Here is a 16306-nt window from a genome sequence, read left to right on the forward strand (position 1 = left end):
AGGGAAAGGAAAATATTTTATTCATATATATATATATATATATATATATATATATATTCTATACTTTTGTTTTTTTTTTCTTATATTAAAAAATATCTTACAGAATTACAAGCTTTTTAAATACTTTAAACTGATTTTTTTTTTCATTCATTCAGGTGGAGAGGAGAAAGAAAATCTTGGCTTTTGTGTTTTTTTGGGGGGGGGGTTTTCACAGTACAGGCAATGAACAGAATGAGAATAACAGATGGGTCAAATAAAAAACAAGTCTCTGCCACCCACTCTTTCATCCATTTCTAGATCTTCTCGAGTCAATTTCTTGTTCTTTTTCACACCACCTCCCTCCTGTCACGTCTCAGAGGGCTCTTGCTGAGCAGACTGTGCTGACTCACTGCACTGATTGGCCTGTCAGTCACTATAAAGCTCTTGCATGTTAAACAGGTGGAGGTGGGGCCGACACATTAACATTCGCCCCTCTTTAATTATCCTATGCCTCCCCAAATCTGTTCTTCACCGCACAGAGCAGATGCCGAGATCAATCAGTGTCTGTCTCTCTCGTAAGCAGTCATTTAGCGGATGCTTACATCCAATGCTAGCTTACGGATACAATGGTTATGGCTCATAGATTGCCCTGAGCGGGGTTCAAACCAGCCAGATCTTCAGTCACCGCTATCTGTCATATCTGTCGCTGACAACAGTACAAAGCTGATCAATAGTGTTGTGAGGCTGAACATCAACCCTCAGAAGCATCTCGATGCATCTCAAATGTATTGTTGTACCTTTACTGATGAATTGTGCACAATACGATTTCATGCTGACTATAAATGAGAGAGAAGGTAAATTATAGCAGCAGAAGCAGCTCACCTCATACTGATCTCCAGCACAAAGTCGTGCAAAACCCGCCAGGCCTGAAACAAAGGCATGCATCATTATTTAAATACGGCACACTGTTAAGATCATGAAACAGAAATTAAAGCAGATGTGTGATATGAAACTGTAGGAAATTACAAATTAAAATTACTTTAGAATGGAACATTACCCTGGTATAGAGAGACTGTCTTACCCTTCATTTTGACATGGAACTCCCCCAGCTGGTTCTCCAGCTCACTCTCCAGCATGCACATATTCTGCAGGGACAGAGACAGAGAATAAATACACAGAGGAAAAGAGACTAAGGTGGCAGGCACGAGAGAAATAAACATGCAATGTGTTGAAACAACGATGTAGCACACTACAGTTTGAACCGTTTATCATGGAATAATGCTTACTCTTCACTTATTCAAAAAAAAAAGGCAGTATATAGTATACACTGTCAAGTATTCAGCAAATAGTAATAGCCAGAGAGAGAGGGAGGAGAATAATAAGGAATCCTACAGTTGAATGCGTCTTGCAGCAACCATTAGGGTAATGAAAAGCACTTGACTGGGAAAGGATGTCTCTCTTAATCAGATTGCCTCTCTGCATTATATCCATGAGCATATCGAATGAGTCTAGCTCTGCCCTGTATCCATCGGTCCGGATGCAAAACAACAGTGGCCTAAGCCATAATCAGTAAAGTGTAAGTCTCAACTTCCCGATAATGTCATAAAACCAATCACATTTTTCAGGGTGGTGATTTTACTGGAACCATATATTGCAAAATTATTTCTATATTAATCTCTCGATGTTTATCTTACCACTGGAAAATAAATAATTTTACTGTTTACCCGCAACTTCAGTCCCTCATGCCTTGTAAAAAACACGTTAAGTGGATTCAATTTACCATCACTAAACTGAAGTGGATGTCAATTCTGAATTGGTTACAAACACTAAAGTAGATTTCAGTTCTGAAGTTAATTTAATTTCTGAAGTGGATTCACTTTACTAACACCAAGCTGAAGTTAATTTCAGTTCTGAAGTGGATTCAGTTCACAAACACTAAACTGAAGAAAATTTTTGTTCACAAAGTGTTTTGAACCCTTTTAAATCCTACGTACACTGTTTAATCTAATCTTGTCTCTGTTCTTGTCTTTATTGACAAAGTCCATAATTCCTCTTCCACCCATGCTTTCATCTAACCATACACTCTTACCTCTGTGTACTCTTTGAAGCTCTTGTTAGCTTCAGACAGACTCTCTCTGGCCTCCCTGCTGCCTGGAGAGGCTCACTTTTAAAAATGTAATTTCCTCACTTTTTCACTTTCACTACTGTAAATGACAGTAAATAAAATGTACAAATTATGGAAACTATATTTATTATTATTATATTAATAAATATTTGTTAGTTATTTTATATAATATATTCTAAAATTAAAATATACAAATTATAAAAGATTAAAAACCATTGTAGATTCAGGTTGTTGGTTAAAAATATGTATTAAAAAAAGCATTTATTGCAGGTTTGCAATAAATATAAATATAAAGGTCACTGTATATATTCAAGGGACAAGGGATCTGGATTTAAAAGGACTGGCTAGTCAAAAGAGTAAATGTACTGCATGGACAGACTCACATAGAAGGCCTGTTCTCGTAGAGAGGGTGTGTCTGGAGGACTCTGGTTGTAGGTAGAGAAGCGTTTGTTGACAGTAGGTGCTTTGTTCACAGTGCTAGCTGAGGACGACTGGTCATCTTTGTCGAATGGACTACAGAAGAAAAGATAGAGGGGTTCATGTTTACAGTGCATTTAAAATAAAATGAGTCATTTTTATCACCAGTTTTCTTCTGAAAATGCAGCTACAAGATCTGGCAATGGGTGACATTTGATGTGATCCCTCTGCTGTACTTACTTCCAGAGGACCTCTAGACTGAGCTTAATGGTGCCCAAGTCATTGATATCCACAGCTACTGTTTGGGGCAGGGCAGCGAACAGGTCCTTCGTCTCACACGAGACGCTTCCCACCACCACGTGATTGGCCAGACTCTTCAGCTCCGTCACCTTGACAACCACATACAAGATGTTTATTTAGGAGGAAATGTCATCATCAGTTTAATGACCAGCACAATGTCACATGTTATTTATTAAAATGACATGTTATTTATTGGGAAGTTTGTAGAACTTAATTTTATCCTTTGAGATTTTACCAAACTTTGAAGAATGTGTGTAAACAGGTTAGGGTATGATATTATTTTTATTTAAAATTTATTTAAACGTAAAGTTAAAATTTAATTATTGTTTTATTTTATAATAAAATTAATTGTATTCTTTAGAATAATCATGCAAAATAACACATCGTTTAGGGGCACAGTTTCAGAAAATAAATAGGATAAATTTTTATTTCATATTGTCTTTAAATGCTGACAGTTTGGATCCTCAGGTCGGGCATATGGTTTCAAATTATGGAATCACACTGCACTTTGAATCAGACCCAACAGTACATTTTACATCTCTCAGGCCAATCGAAAACATTTTGACAAACATCAGCTGCATTCTCTTCATTCCACCCCTGGAGTCTCTGTTTTAATATCACTGTCTTCTGTAAACTTCCCTTAACTCTATCCCATGCAGTCTTCCTGTCTCTATCCCCCTGCCTGTCTCTCTCTCTGTCCTGGAGTGATGTTCCCTTTCTCTCATGTGTAGTTATGTGTCATGGAACCATTGGGAGAGAAAAACAAGTCAAAATCCAGCTGCTGTGCTGTTATGTGCATTAATCTCTCACAGACTGATGTGACTGTGGTGCACATGTGAGTGTGACAGGAAGGTCAGACAGAAACTAAAAGTATGTGAATAGTATGTGAAAAACATATGACAATATACGAGTGAATGTAAATGTATTTTCATATAAAAACTACCTTTATAGACAGGAACTCTGTGATAAGGGGGAGGAAGACCATCTCCTCACTATCCCACACTTGCTTGCCATTGATTTCAATCCGACCCCGCAGCTTCCACCGCTGACGACCGTACTTCATAAAGATCTGTGGAGGTATTAAAAAGACACCAAAAAATCAATTAACAAACAATTAGAATTATATTTTTATTTTCATATACATTTTTACATTATTATTATATTTCAATTTATAAGCTATTTCTACTGGAAAACAAGACAAAAATACAGCTTTTTTTAAAAACAAAGGGAAAGGAAAATTTTTTATATCTAACCATACACTCTTACCTCTGTGTACTCTTTGAAGCTCTTGTTAGCTTCAGACAGACTCTCTCTGGCCTCCCTGCTGCCTGGAGAGGCTGTGTAAGCCTTCACCATCTTATCGGCTCCGTCTCTCAGTCTGCGCTGCATACAGTAGGCCTCATAGAGCTCGTCAATCTGCGTACACACACACGCGCGCAACATCCAGTGTTTATTACAATCAATGAAAATATATTAATCATGTACAATATTGATGTGTGTTCATAACAAACGTCTTCAATAACATTCCCTGAAAAACCCATCTTGAGCAGAGTTTTGAAACATTAGTTGGTTTCTAGCTGGTCATTACATGGAAATCAATTCTTATTATCTCACATTTTCGCTCATCAAAATTTATTTTGTTTTAAGAATATTAAGATTTTTGGAAAAAATACTGAATAATAACATTTTGCCCCTTCAATCAGAAACAAGCAGGTCATTCCAGTTTAAAATGGTCAATCTAGATTTTGTAACATGGTGGCTGGTCAACCAAATAATGACCATCTTAGATCAGCTACAAACTAACTACCATGTCCCAAAACACAGCTGCAACTTAAGTTGAATTTTCCAATAAAGTTCAGTATTTTTATGACTTAATGAGGTAGCCACAGTTTAGTCTACATCCAGATGGTGACACTGACTGATTAATTGCATAATGCACACACATGCACCAGCCACACCATCTTGTTGTTAAATCTTTTCTTGCCCAAGTACTTCCTGCTGGGCCTCATTGTCTGCAATATAAGTCATTTAGATTTTATTGATCTATCCGCACGAGCAGGTCTGCAAATGTGGAAGTCAGTAATGGAGACAGGAAACTGTTAAATCTCCACATTATGTCAACTAAAATTTAGGCAGATGTTCAGAATAAGAGACGCTATCATTACAAACAGTAATTAGGTAATTGTTCACAGCACGAGTCCTGTAATTCAGAGATTAGAAAAAGAATGAGCTGTCCATTGTAAATGAGTATGAATGAATGAGAAGCATACAAACAGTATGAAAGCTCCATTCACTTCGCTGGAAGAATGTTTAGCAGGAGAAGGGAGGTGTATAAGGAGGATTATGACATTCAAAAGCAATACCCAACTGAGGGCAATCACAAAAACACCACTGTTTAAGCTTTGCAAAGAATGGCAGTATTTAGTCAGTCAGAAATTACTGAACATGTATACACTCTTCTACTATAATTAAAAGCAAGGCCATAAATTAAAACATTTTGTATATATTTGTGTGCCACCATGCTGGAGCCAAACAAACAAACTAAAAAGGGAAAAATAGTAATAAAGCATTTTTCTTTAATTTCATGAACACAGGTTTTCTTGTAGGTATACTGGTTGTTCACACATATGCATAAATGCACAAGTCGAGAAACACAAACACACACAATCCTCGAGATTGAAGGCGAGAACAGGGGTGAAAGAGTCTGCAGCACTTAAAAGGTTTCCTGCAATAACCGAAAGACAAAGTGAGAGGGAAAATATTCATCTCAGTGTGTCCATCTGGAGGTGGTTAAAATCCGTCCAGTGAGCGTGTTCCAGCATACTGGCAGGGAGTCAGCGGGACAGTTGTAAGTTTCAGAGTTATGACAAGTGCCTCTTCTGCTAATACACACTGCTACACAAAACTAATAACAAAACGCCTCTTCATTCACATTTGTCGTAGACCATAGCCAATACAACAAACACCACCATCCCTACAAAGCACCTGAAAGTTTGTTGGGACTGTCGTTAGCACCACTTAGCAAAGTCACTTAATATTAAGGGATTTTTTGGTACATTCTCACTTAGCCCCTCCTCCACTAAAATAGAGGCCCAACATATCTGACCCAGCAAAAGCATGGAGACTCCCTGCAGCGCCCTCCGCTCATAAAACGCACACTAATCACACATGAAATGAGGCTGTGAAGGGAAGGGAGGAAGAGGAGGATCGAGAGGAAAGCCTCTTCCTGTAGTGCAGCTGGCTTGGGTTAGTTTAGGCTGTTAGTTCAGACTCCAACAGGTCCAGTGGAGGGTTTAACCGCTCCCCAAACAAGCCAAGAATGTGAGCAGACCCTGAAGCTGTCCTCTGCCTGTGACCCGTGTCCCCTGTCTTGTGTGAGCATCCATGTGTGTAAAAACAAATCTGTCCGAGAATGTGTCCTCAGTGAGAAGGAAGATTACGCTTTGCTGTATATCCTGTAGGTGACTATCTATCAGGAAAAAAGTCAGTTTAGACGCAGACACGTACGTGCATGAATGCATGTGCACAAACGAACAGAGGCTGTTATCGGGGCCACTGGGCCACGCAAGAGCAGTCACTAACACAGAGACATCTGAACAAGAACAGACCTGCTGAGCTACAAAACACACATACAACTCTGTTTGACATGAGTGGCACATCCTGTGTCTGCTCACAGAAATATTTCAAGAATTTTTTTTTTAATCTAGTAAAAAAACAAAGTTCTTTGAAATGTAATATGTGCTGTAAGGTTGATTTCATATTTATAACAAAATATTTTTACTATTACATATATACTATACAGCTATATCCTACTTTTACAAATTTCATGAATATTAAATTTGGCGTGGTTTTATACCACTTGTGCATTCAAAATATTTGCATAGCTATGCTTTACAAATGATTTGCATTTCAGTTAAACAGCAAGCTTACCTTACTGAGATGAAACTCCAGCCGTCTCATAAATCTCTCGATTACTTTCACTTGCTGAGAGAACAGAGAACAACATTTATAATGTTCAAAATATTATTTACAGGCATCAGCAATTCAATAACATGAAATACGAGTCGATGGTACTAGGCTTTTTTGAGTGTAGTCTCTAAACCAAATATAAAGTCAGATGAAAAGAAGGAAGCGTCCTCTCACCTTGTCAAGTTCATACAAAAAACCCTACAAAAGAGCAACAGAGATATTACAAATCAAACATTAACATAAAAAAAGACAGGAAAGTGCTCAGATTTGAATAGCTTAGTACCATGAAACAGTCCTTCCCGAAACATCTTCACGGTTGAATATATATATTTTTGTTGTTGTTGTTGTTGTTTAGACTTACCAAGCGAGAGTTTCTCTTAGACTCCTTCATTTGTCTGTTCAGACTGTCCAGCTCCATCTGATGGACCTGCAGGTAGGATCTGTAAAAGTATGTACATCAGCTGACAGTATCTGTGCCACTGTCAGTGACTAATAATGTATTGTGCGAGCATAATCGTGTTTTATAATAGCTCTCTGTGAGTGTGAGCAACTGATAACACATACTGTATTACTTGTCTAAATTAACTGTAATGACAAATCCACAAATTTACAATGCACGTATTTGTGTACATACTGCAGTCCTCTCTTCAGGGCCTCGTACACCTCGTCCAGCCTCTCAGGCTGGGGCACCTTTGGAGGAGGAGATTTAGTGGAGAGCGTGAACATCCTGCTTACTCTGGAGGGAGTCTTCCTTACACACGCCGGGGTGCTGAACACAGAAAGGTTCCTAGGACATATATGAGCTACATAAATCTTAAGTATACATTTCTCATTTTTGAGGTCATTTAAAAACTTTCTCCAACCCTAGTTTAATGTGAGTCAACTATAACAGTACGTTTGTTTTCTTTTTTACACAAACCTAGTCAGGTTAACTTTTTACTTTTTTTTTTACTTTTTTTAATATATATATTAAAATTTAAAAAATCAAAAATAATATATTAATATATAATTTTAATTAAAATATATTAAAATAAAAGAATAAATGAGGAATACATTAATTAAAATAATATATTAATAACAACTGGAATTTATAGTAAAAGCTATTCTTATTTTACCTTATGTTACCTTATTTTCTCATATTTAAATCAGCAGAATTCACAACTATAATGTTGAAAACATAACAGGAAACCAAACATTTGAGTCTGCATGGCATAAATTTTGGCAAAAGATTTTGTGACAATGCAGAAAAAGACCTGTAAGGCAAGTGACATTCCCATTAACCGGCCAGAAACCCTCTCATCATCCTTATGATTGATCCCTGAACTAATGTTGGGTGATATGCTATATAATCATATCATCAGCCTGTGAGATCGCCTGTGAGATATTATCGTGCTAACATATTTATTTATTTACTTTACTCACTCTCTCATAGCCGGAGAGTGGACCAACTGCGGGGTAAGGCAAAAAGCAGCCTAATGTTAGAAAATATCATGTCATGAAGTATTTTTAATATGACTGAATTTGCATTTACTAATTATAATGCTTACATTTCCTCCGTTATTCAAACAGCAGCTACAGAAAATGATCAAAGAACATTTACATTATCAAAAAGAACATGACTTCAGCCTAGCACGAGTTTATGCACTTTAAAAAACACTCTCGTTATAATCAGTGAAGCAATCTACACTGTATGATGAATAAATCTCTTATTCTTACATCGCTACACTTACTAAAAATTGTTTTATGAAAAATAAATATGATGGAACAAATAAACCCTAATATTAATTAGATAGTATTACTAGCCTGATAATAATAATAATAATAATAATAATAGTCTTGTTATCGTCAAAGGCATCAGCAACAGGCGATATCTCTGACTATCATCGATACACGATACTATCGGTCTATTGGCACAACCCTACCCTGAACTATGAGTAATCATTTCGTTTACAATAGGACCACCTGTTTTTTCAACCAATGGAAGATGAGGGGTTTGAATGCAAAAAGTATTTCAGTGAGCCAGGGAAACAATCTCTTATCTAAATCAATAGCGCTTTAGAACAACACTCGTGCTGATCGATTCAAGCTGCAATTACTTCTCCAAGATGACAGACAACTCAATAAACTGGAGAGAAACACTGATGCGTCTTGACACAATCTTTTCCTGTAAAGCCGTATGAGGAAAAATAGCAGAGAACAGCTCAGGATCTGCAGGTAAATATAACAGTAAAGCAAGTCACAATAACAAAAGGAACTAAACAAAGCTTTTGAAATATACAGAATAAGACATAATACTAATAAGAACACAGAAAATATGGGAATGATGGGGAAATCAGTCATTTACCCAATTATTATTCTTTATTTTATATTTTTAACCCATATTACTCTGAATTCATATTCGTGTGTCTATCTTTCATCCTCCCGTTCATTCTTTCAGAATCTCTTGTTCAGCGCTCCTCCCTGTTGTCCTGATAGTGGCCTTCTTAAATCTTTCATGCTTTCTCTGTCTGCTCTATTTCAACAGCAAGGGTTTGAAGAGAACTCTACACGCTTTTGAATCAAACTACATCAACCGCAAGGGTCAGTGCTCAAGAGCCACTCAGCCCCTCTAAAAAATTAACATGATGCCAAATACTTACCTTTAAAACACATCACACATACATTTGAACGAAAACAATGCTTATTTATTCAATAGATAAAAAAAGAGAAAATTATTCAACCAAGTCAAGTCTGTGTGGCATGTACAAAAATTACTGGCTACAAGATCAACACAGATATTCATGAAAATTTGTCCCGTTTTGTTAGAGCGAAGCCTTTTTGTAGTCAATAATAAACATCCATGCTTTCCTGCTCCCTGCAGCCATTAGGAAATGTATGCTGATTCCACAGGACGCACTGTCAGCTGGGACTTCCCTTTAAAGATGTTTAATGCCTTTGGTCATAATTGAAAAGGCTAATGCTATACATTGTGCGCGCTTGCTCCAAGTTAACCTATTGTGTTTTGGGCTAGGGCAGGGGTAGGCAAGTTCGGTCCTAGAGAGCCGCAGTCCTGCAGAGTTCAGCTCCAACCCTGAAAAAAAACTCACCTGCCTATAGCCTTAGTAATCCTGAAGACATTGATTAGCTTGTTCAGGTGTGTTTGATTAGGGTTGGAGCTGAACTCTGCAGGACTGCGGCTCTCTAGGACCGAACTTGCCTACCCCTGGGCTAGGGTAATAGACATTAAAATCATCAATATATCATGAATATTTGATATATCACCCATCCCTAATGCACGCTCGAGAGCACCGCTTCTGTTGCTGATTGTTTTAACACTGACCTGTAAGACTTATCGTAGGAGTTGACTCCCGCGAAGGACTGGCTCCTAGTGATGGATCTGGCAACGACCCTCCGCGTGGGGCGCACAGAAAGGGACATGGTGGACACAGCTTTGGAGGGACTCCCTGTAGAGAAACAGAAATATTATATAAGGGTCAAACACTAAATGGGCGCAAAGACATAACAAAACCTACTGGAAAGTCTTTTCTAGTGGCAGTGTCTTTGCATTTGCATTTTCAATGTAACTGTTTATGATTTAGGCAATAAAATCCCATTATAAGCCTTTGGTGCAGTGCCCCTCAAGCCATGAATGAATCAGTGAATTGTTTAATTTATTTAACGGAGAATACTGCGGTTCTCTAAGGACAAACACTCTGGCCACTCAAGATAAAAGCATTTTAGATTAAAATTACTGTATTTCCAGGAAACACTGTCAAACCTAATAACTGTGTTTACATTGAGTCTTTGAAAGGAAAATACCTGACTAATCTGAGTTTCATAACTCAAATTTCTCGTGTACCTTCCACAGTGCATCTCAAACTATGCGTAAAAACACAATGAAAAGATAATTAGTCTTGTAACTAAAAGGAAGAAAAGCAAGTGATTATAAACTAAACAAGTGAGGTTTCACATGAAACATTCACCCCTACTATAGCAAATCCAAAAGAAGCTAATCTTTCAATTGTATGTTCGTCCTTCAAAAAGTAAACCCACAAAGTTATTCAAGGCATTGTCCACACAACAATGAAAATTGTGTCATCATTTATTCACTTTTGTATCATTCCAAATCTGTATGACTTTCTTTCTTCTGTGGAAAATAGAAGATGATGTTTTGAAAAATGTTGGTAACAAACCAACATTTACAGTTCCCATTGATTTTCACTGTATTTTTTTTTTTTGTTACCAGCATTCTTCAAAATACCTTCTATGTTCCACAGAAAAAAGAAAGTAACAAAGGTTTGGAATGACATGAGGGTAAGTAAATGATGTTCCATTTAGCATATTTGTGGCTTTTAAAGTCAACGAGAAATGGCATTCCAAGCCTGATGAGATGAGTAAAAACAAGTATTTCTGTGAAAAAATGTTGTGAAAAACAAGTGAAAAAATATTGAAAGAGCTAAAAAAAAAAAACATGATTCATAAGGAATTGACTGGATCATGAAAAGTTGGATAAGTGTTTGGGATGGGACTAGTTGAAAAACAGGAGTGCTTAGTGACATCATCTAAGAAGGAAAGTTTTTTTTCCAGAGATGATTTTCTTACTGGGAATAATAATATCCAAAGGATTGTTCAATAAGACTAGAAAAATGTATCAAGAGACTATATGGGGTCAATTTTGGTTTTATATTGGCTTTAATGACTTTTGTCCACAGAAGAAAGTCATAAGGTTTGGAACAACATGAGGGTGAGGTAAATGATGGCAGAATGCCCATTTTTGGGTGAACTATCCCTTTAAAGTTTAAAATAGACCACCCTGACTAATGATGACCAGTTATCATACATCTTAACATGAATTCAGACAGAAATGGGCAGGAAATATAAAACTAAATGAATAACATTTCTATATAGCCTAGAAACACTGCATGCAATCTACTTGATTCATTTTTTTAATCAATTCAATCTGTTTTGCTTAACTAATGCAAAACTTTGATTCACTGAATCATTTGCATCATCACTCTAATTTGGTTATATTTATACACGTTTAAGCTAATACACCCAGCCCTGACTGAGAGTCATGCTGGAAAACAGCGAGAGAAAGATAAACAATAGGTTACTGTCGTAACCCCGGTTCTCTGAAACATCGAGTGGAGAGATCTACCTATGGGAAGGGCATCCGTACCTGACCTCTGCAGAAGCATGCAATTGCACCAAGTCTGGCTAGACAGACAGAAGCGCGCAGCCAATGCCAGGTAAGGCCCCATGCGCTTACCTGAGAGCATATAAGGCCTGCACGTGACGCTATTCTCCAGTATATTCTCCAGCTATTCTCTTCTCGTGCGGCAAGCGGGGCAAAGCTGGTGGATCTCTCCACTCGATGTTTCAGAGAACCGGGGTTACGACAGTAACCTATTGCTCTCTTTCATCATCTCGTGTTCGAGATCCACCTATGGGAGAGACATGGACAGCTCCCCGATTGCCCAATACACTCACAGTGAGGTTCTGTAAACCAGAGAAGGACGGTCACCCCAAGGGGGCGGTGCCTGACACCATTCATAAATCTGCGGATTAGACGATGCTGGCCGACCGTTGAGCCCTCAAAGCCCACATGACAAGCAGAAATAGCTGCCAGGTAGACCTTAATGGTAGAAAAAGACCTGCCTTTATCCATAAGGTCTTGTAAAAAACACAAAATATCAGGAACTGAGCACTGATATGATGTGACACGACGCCCATCACACCACCCTTCAAACACCTGCCACTTACAGCCATATAAGGACCGAGTAGACACGGCCCTGGCATTCTGTATAGTAGCAACCACACGCGGGGGAAGCCCTAGCGCGTTTAAGTTTGTCCTCTCACGGGCCAGGCCCAGAGAGCCACCCTGTCCGGGTGTGGGTGATAAATCTCCCCGTTCACTTGAGATAATAGATCTGTGCGTAGGGGGAGGTGCTATGGCTGGGCATATAACAGAGGAATTATCTCTGCCAGCCAAGGTGCTTTGGGCCACCTGGGTGCTATCAGAATGAGAGACAGGCCCTTCTCTCTCACCCTGGCCAGTGTTGGAGTTATCAGGCACAGGGGAGGAAAAGCATACAGCAGCACTTTGGGCCATGGGTGGGCCAGTGCGTCGACCCCGAGGGGTGCGTCCACGTCCTTTAGCGAGAAGAACATAGGACAATGGCTGTTTTCGCGAGAGGCGAATCGATCTACGGCTGCCTGTCCGAATCTCATCCATATCAAGCCCACTATCTGAGGGTGGAGGCCCCAATCTCCGTAGAGTGGATTCCCCCTCGATAGAAGGTCTGCGCCTCTGTTCAGAATGCCTGGAATATGAGTCGCGCGTAACGACAGGAAAAACCACCTGCTCCACACTAAAAGCTTGTGAGCTAGAGCGTGAAGTTTCGATGAACGCAAACCGCCCTGGCGATTGATATATGCTACCGTTGTGGTATGGTCGCAGCGTACGAGCACATGATGCCCCTGCAGGCGAGGCAGAAAATAATTCAGAGCTTTCCATATGGTCATAAGCTCTAAATAATTTATGTGCGCTGAACGTAGTCTGCTCGGCCACAAACCGTTCACCGTTCTGCCCTCCTGGGTGGCACCCCAGCCTGTTAGGGACGCATCTGTCGTCACGACTTTCCGCAACATCACCATCCCCAAAGGGGTTCCCTGTGCGTAAAAGCCCGCGCTTCTCCAGTGGCACAGAGAAATGTAGTGACAAAACCCATTCCATGAACGCCCTCATTCTCAGAAGTCCCAGAGGCAAAACCTGGATAGATGAAGCCATTAGACCCTGCAGTCTGAGACATGTGCGATATTGCACTTTCGCTCCCTCTCTGAACTGTGACACACAGTTCATTAGAGAGCGAACGCGCTCTTGAGAGAGACGCGCTCGCATGGAGACTGAGCTCAGCTCCAAGCCCAGGAAAATCACACTCTGACTGGGTGTAAGGTTGCTTTTGTTCAAATTCACCCTGAACCCGAGAGATGTGATGTGAGTGAGCACACGACGGGTGTCCTGCAGTACTTTCATCTTCGATTCGGCTATGATGAGCCAATCGTCCAAGTATGTCAAAATCCACAGACCTGACATTCTCAGGGGAGCTAAGCCTGCCTCCACACAGAGAGAAAAAGTCCTTGGGCTTAGGGCAAGCCCAAACGGGAGGACTGTGAATTCGTAACATATGCCTTGATAGGCGAAACGAAGAAACTTCCTGTGTGGCAGATAAATGCTTATGTGGAAAAAAGCATCTTTCAGATCGACCGATGTGAACCAGTCGTTCTGTTTTATGGCGCGGGTCAGAGTGCCGTGGGTTAACATTCTGAAATTGTATTTCCTCAAATGTTTGTTCAACACTCTTAGGTCCAAAATGGGGCGGAGAGAACCGTCCTTCTTTGGAACCAGGAAATAACGAGAATAAAATCCTTGATTTATCAGATTGGGGGGCACCACCTGAATCGCTCCCTTTAATAGAAGGGAAGAGATTTCCTCAAAATGTGAGCAGCGCTCTCCTCCGTGCGAGAGGAAAGAACGCCGTTGAAATGCGGGGGTGATGGAAATTTCGTCCCGTGACAGGAGGGTTAGGCAAACGCACAGGGGGCACCTGGCGTGTGACCGCCTTCCTAGGAAGGCATAACTTGAAGGCCCCGGGAGGCCCCCGGTAGCGCGTCGTCATCACCGTGTCCCCCATCCGAGTCCGAAAGGCCGAGCTCGACGCACTGGGTCGCGGCAACTTTGAGACGGCGCCGAAGGAGCTTTTTAGGCAACGTGAGGCAATGGCTGCAGTTTTCCGTGTTCTCCAAAGCCTCTTCAGCATGCTTGAGGCCCAAGCAGACCACGCAGAAGGGGTGCGGATCCTTAGCGGCGATCAGCGCGCCACACGCGGCCGGGCAGGCCCGTGATGTGCAGCCCCCGAGAGAAGTAGGTTTAGAGAGCGACATGCCGGCGAAAAACTGAGTAAAATCAGCGGCGGGCAGCCATGGAAAAGGGGAACAGGTGAAAATAATCACAGAGCGTGGGCGGCTCAGGATGCAAAAACAGCTTTTTCTGGGCTGAATAAAAGACTGTCGCATCTGGCGGAGGCTGATCTTGACGATATGTCCTCCTGAAGACACGAAAAGTGAGCAGTGATAAATCCAACCCGAGCTGTGAAGTGCAGAGATCGCGAGAAGCGAATGACAACTGGAGAATAGCGTCGCGTGCAGGCCTTATATGCTCTCAGGTAAGGGGGTGGGGCCTTACCTGGCATTGGCTGCGCGCTTCTGTCTGTCTAGCCAGACTTGGTGCAATTGGATGCTTCTGCAGAGGTCAGGTACGGATGCCCTTCCCATAGGTGGATCTCGAACACGAGATGATGAAAGAGAACAGTTTTTAGATTAGCCATTCATGCAGTTCCTTGTATATAATCAGTGAGGTCTCTTATCAATGACCCTGTCATGGCCTATCAGAAATCACCGCCATAACAACACCCCGTGGACACAACCTGGGAGGACAGGGTAGTCAAGATTACACTTAACACCACACTAATCACTGTGGATTTTAGCCAGGACAGGAACCAAGTGGACCCACTCAGCCCTCAGCTGGGACAAGAAAGATACAAAAAGCACACAAACAGAAAGACACTTGGACCAGAGATACACCTACATAGATTGACAAAGATAGGCTGCTAGTGCAAACAAATGAGTCAATTTATCACAATCAGAAGTCTGAATTTATCAGCATAACAAAGTTAGTAACAAGTTACGTGAACACGGAACAACTCACCGGTGATCCCAGAAAAACTTCAATAAGACCACATATCCAGCACAAAGCAACAAAGTATTATGTAACCGCAGCAGTTTCCACATGGCTCTGTGAGGGCAGGTCGAATTCAGAGAGTTTTGTTTTAAATTGAATTAAGATATAATCTTTCCAGAGAAGAGCAAGGGGGGAACAGGCCTTGAAGTCACATTACAGAGAAATTCTGAGGTGTGAGCCAGCATATCTGAGCATATGAGGTAATTTAAGATGTGACATCAGCACAAGTGCATTTTAGTCACCATAATGACCTTGACTTGGACAGTCAGTGCTCAAGATTTAGTCAACAAAGATGGGCAGTGCCTTGGATACAGCAACACATCGCTGCACTGAGGAAGGAAGCCAGAGTTTATTTTAAACTCAAAGTGGAGGATGAAGAACAAACCCAAGCCTAACTTTATGAAGATCTTCAGCTTGACATTAGAGATGTCCCGATCAGGTTTTTTTGTGCACCGATCCGATCCGAGTCACTGAATTTTGAGTATCTGCTGATACCAAGTCCCGATCTGATACTTGTATTTTCCAAGTGCTTGGTGCATACTTCAAGTACATTAAACTTAAAGGTATTAAAATCAATCCAGTTTATACAGGGATGTGCAGAGAGGGGCTCAAATGTAAAAAATTATTTATATGTAACATTAATAAAAATAACAATTACTACAGTAATTTTAAATAAATAAATAAATAAATAAATAAATATATATATATATATATATATATATATATTTAGCATTAAT

At 40.2% G+C, this 16306-nt stretch overlaps 1 protein-coding gene across 1 annotated transcript in view; it reads right to left on the reverse strand.

The window, feature by feature from the left end:
• Positions 1 to 16306, reverse strand: part of LOC107701034 (protein FAM65A-like) — a 39053-nt gene that overhangs the window by 16091 nt on the left and 6656 nt on the right. The window contains 9 exon segments of the mRNA XM_016502950.1: positions 2488 to 2617; positions 2762 to 2910; positions 3765 to 4006; positions 4075 to 4237; positions 6752 to 6805; positions 6965 to 6988; positions 7152 to 7230; positions 7425 to 7577; positions 10110 to 10233. Coding sequence (XP_016358436.1) covers positions 2488 to 2617; positions 2762 to 2910; positions 3765 to 4006; positions 4075 to 4237; positions 6752 to 6805; positions 6965 to 6988; positions 7152 to 7230; positions 7425 to 7577; positions 10110 to 10233 — 1118 coding nt within the window.

This window comes from Sinocyclocheilus anshuiensis, unplaced genomic scaffold, assembly GCF_001515605.1.
Source record: "Sinocyclocheilus anshuiensis isolate Anshui unplaced genomic scaffold, SAMN03320099.WGS_v1.1 scaffold1862, whole genome shotgun sequence".
NCBI lineage: Eukaryota > Metazoa > Chordata > Actinopteri > Cypriniformes > Cyprinidae > Sinocyclocheilus > Sinocyclocheilus anshuiensis.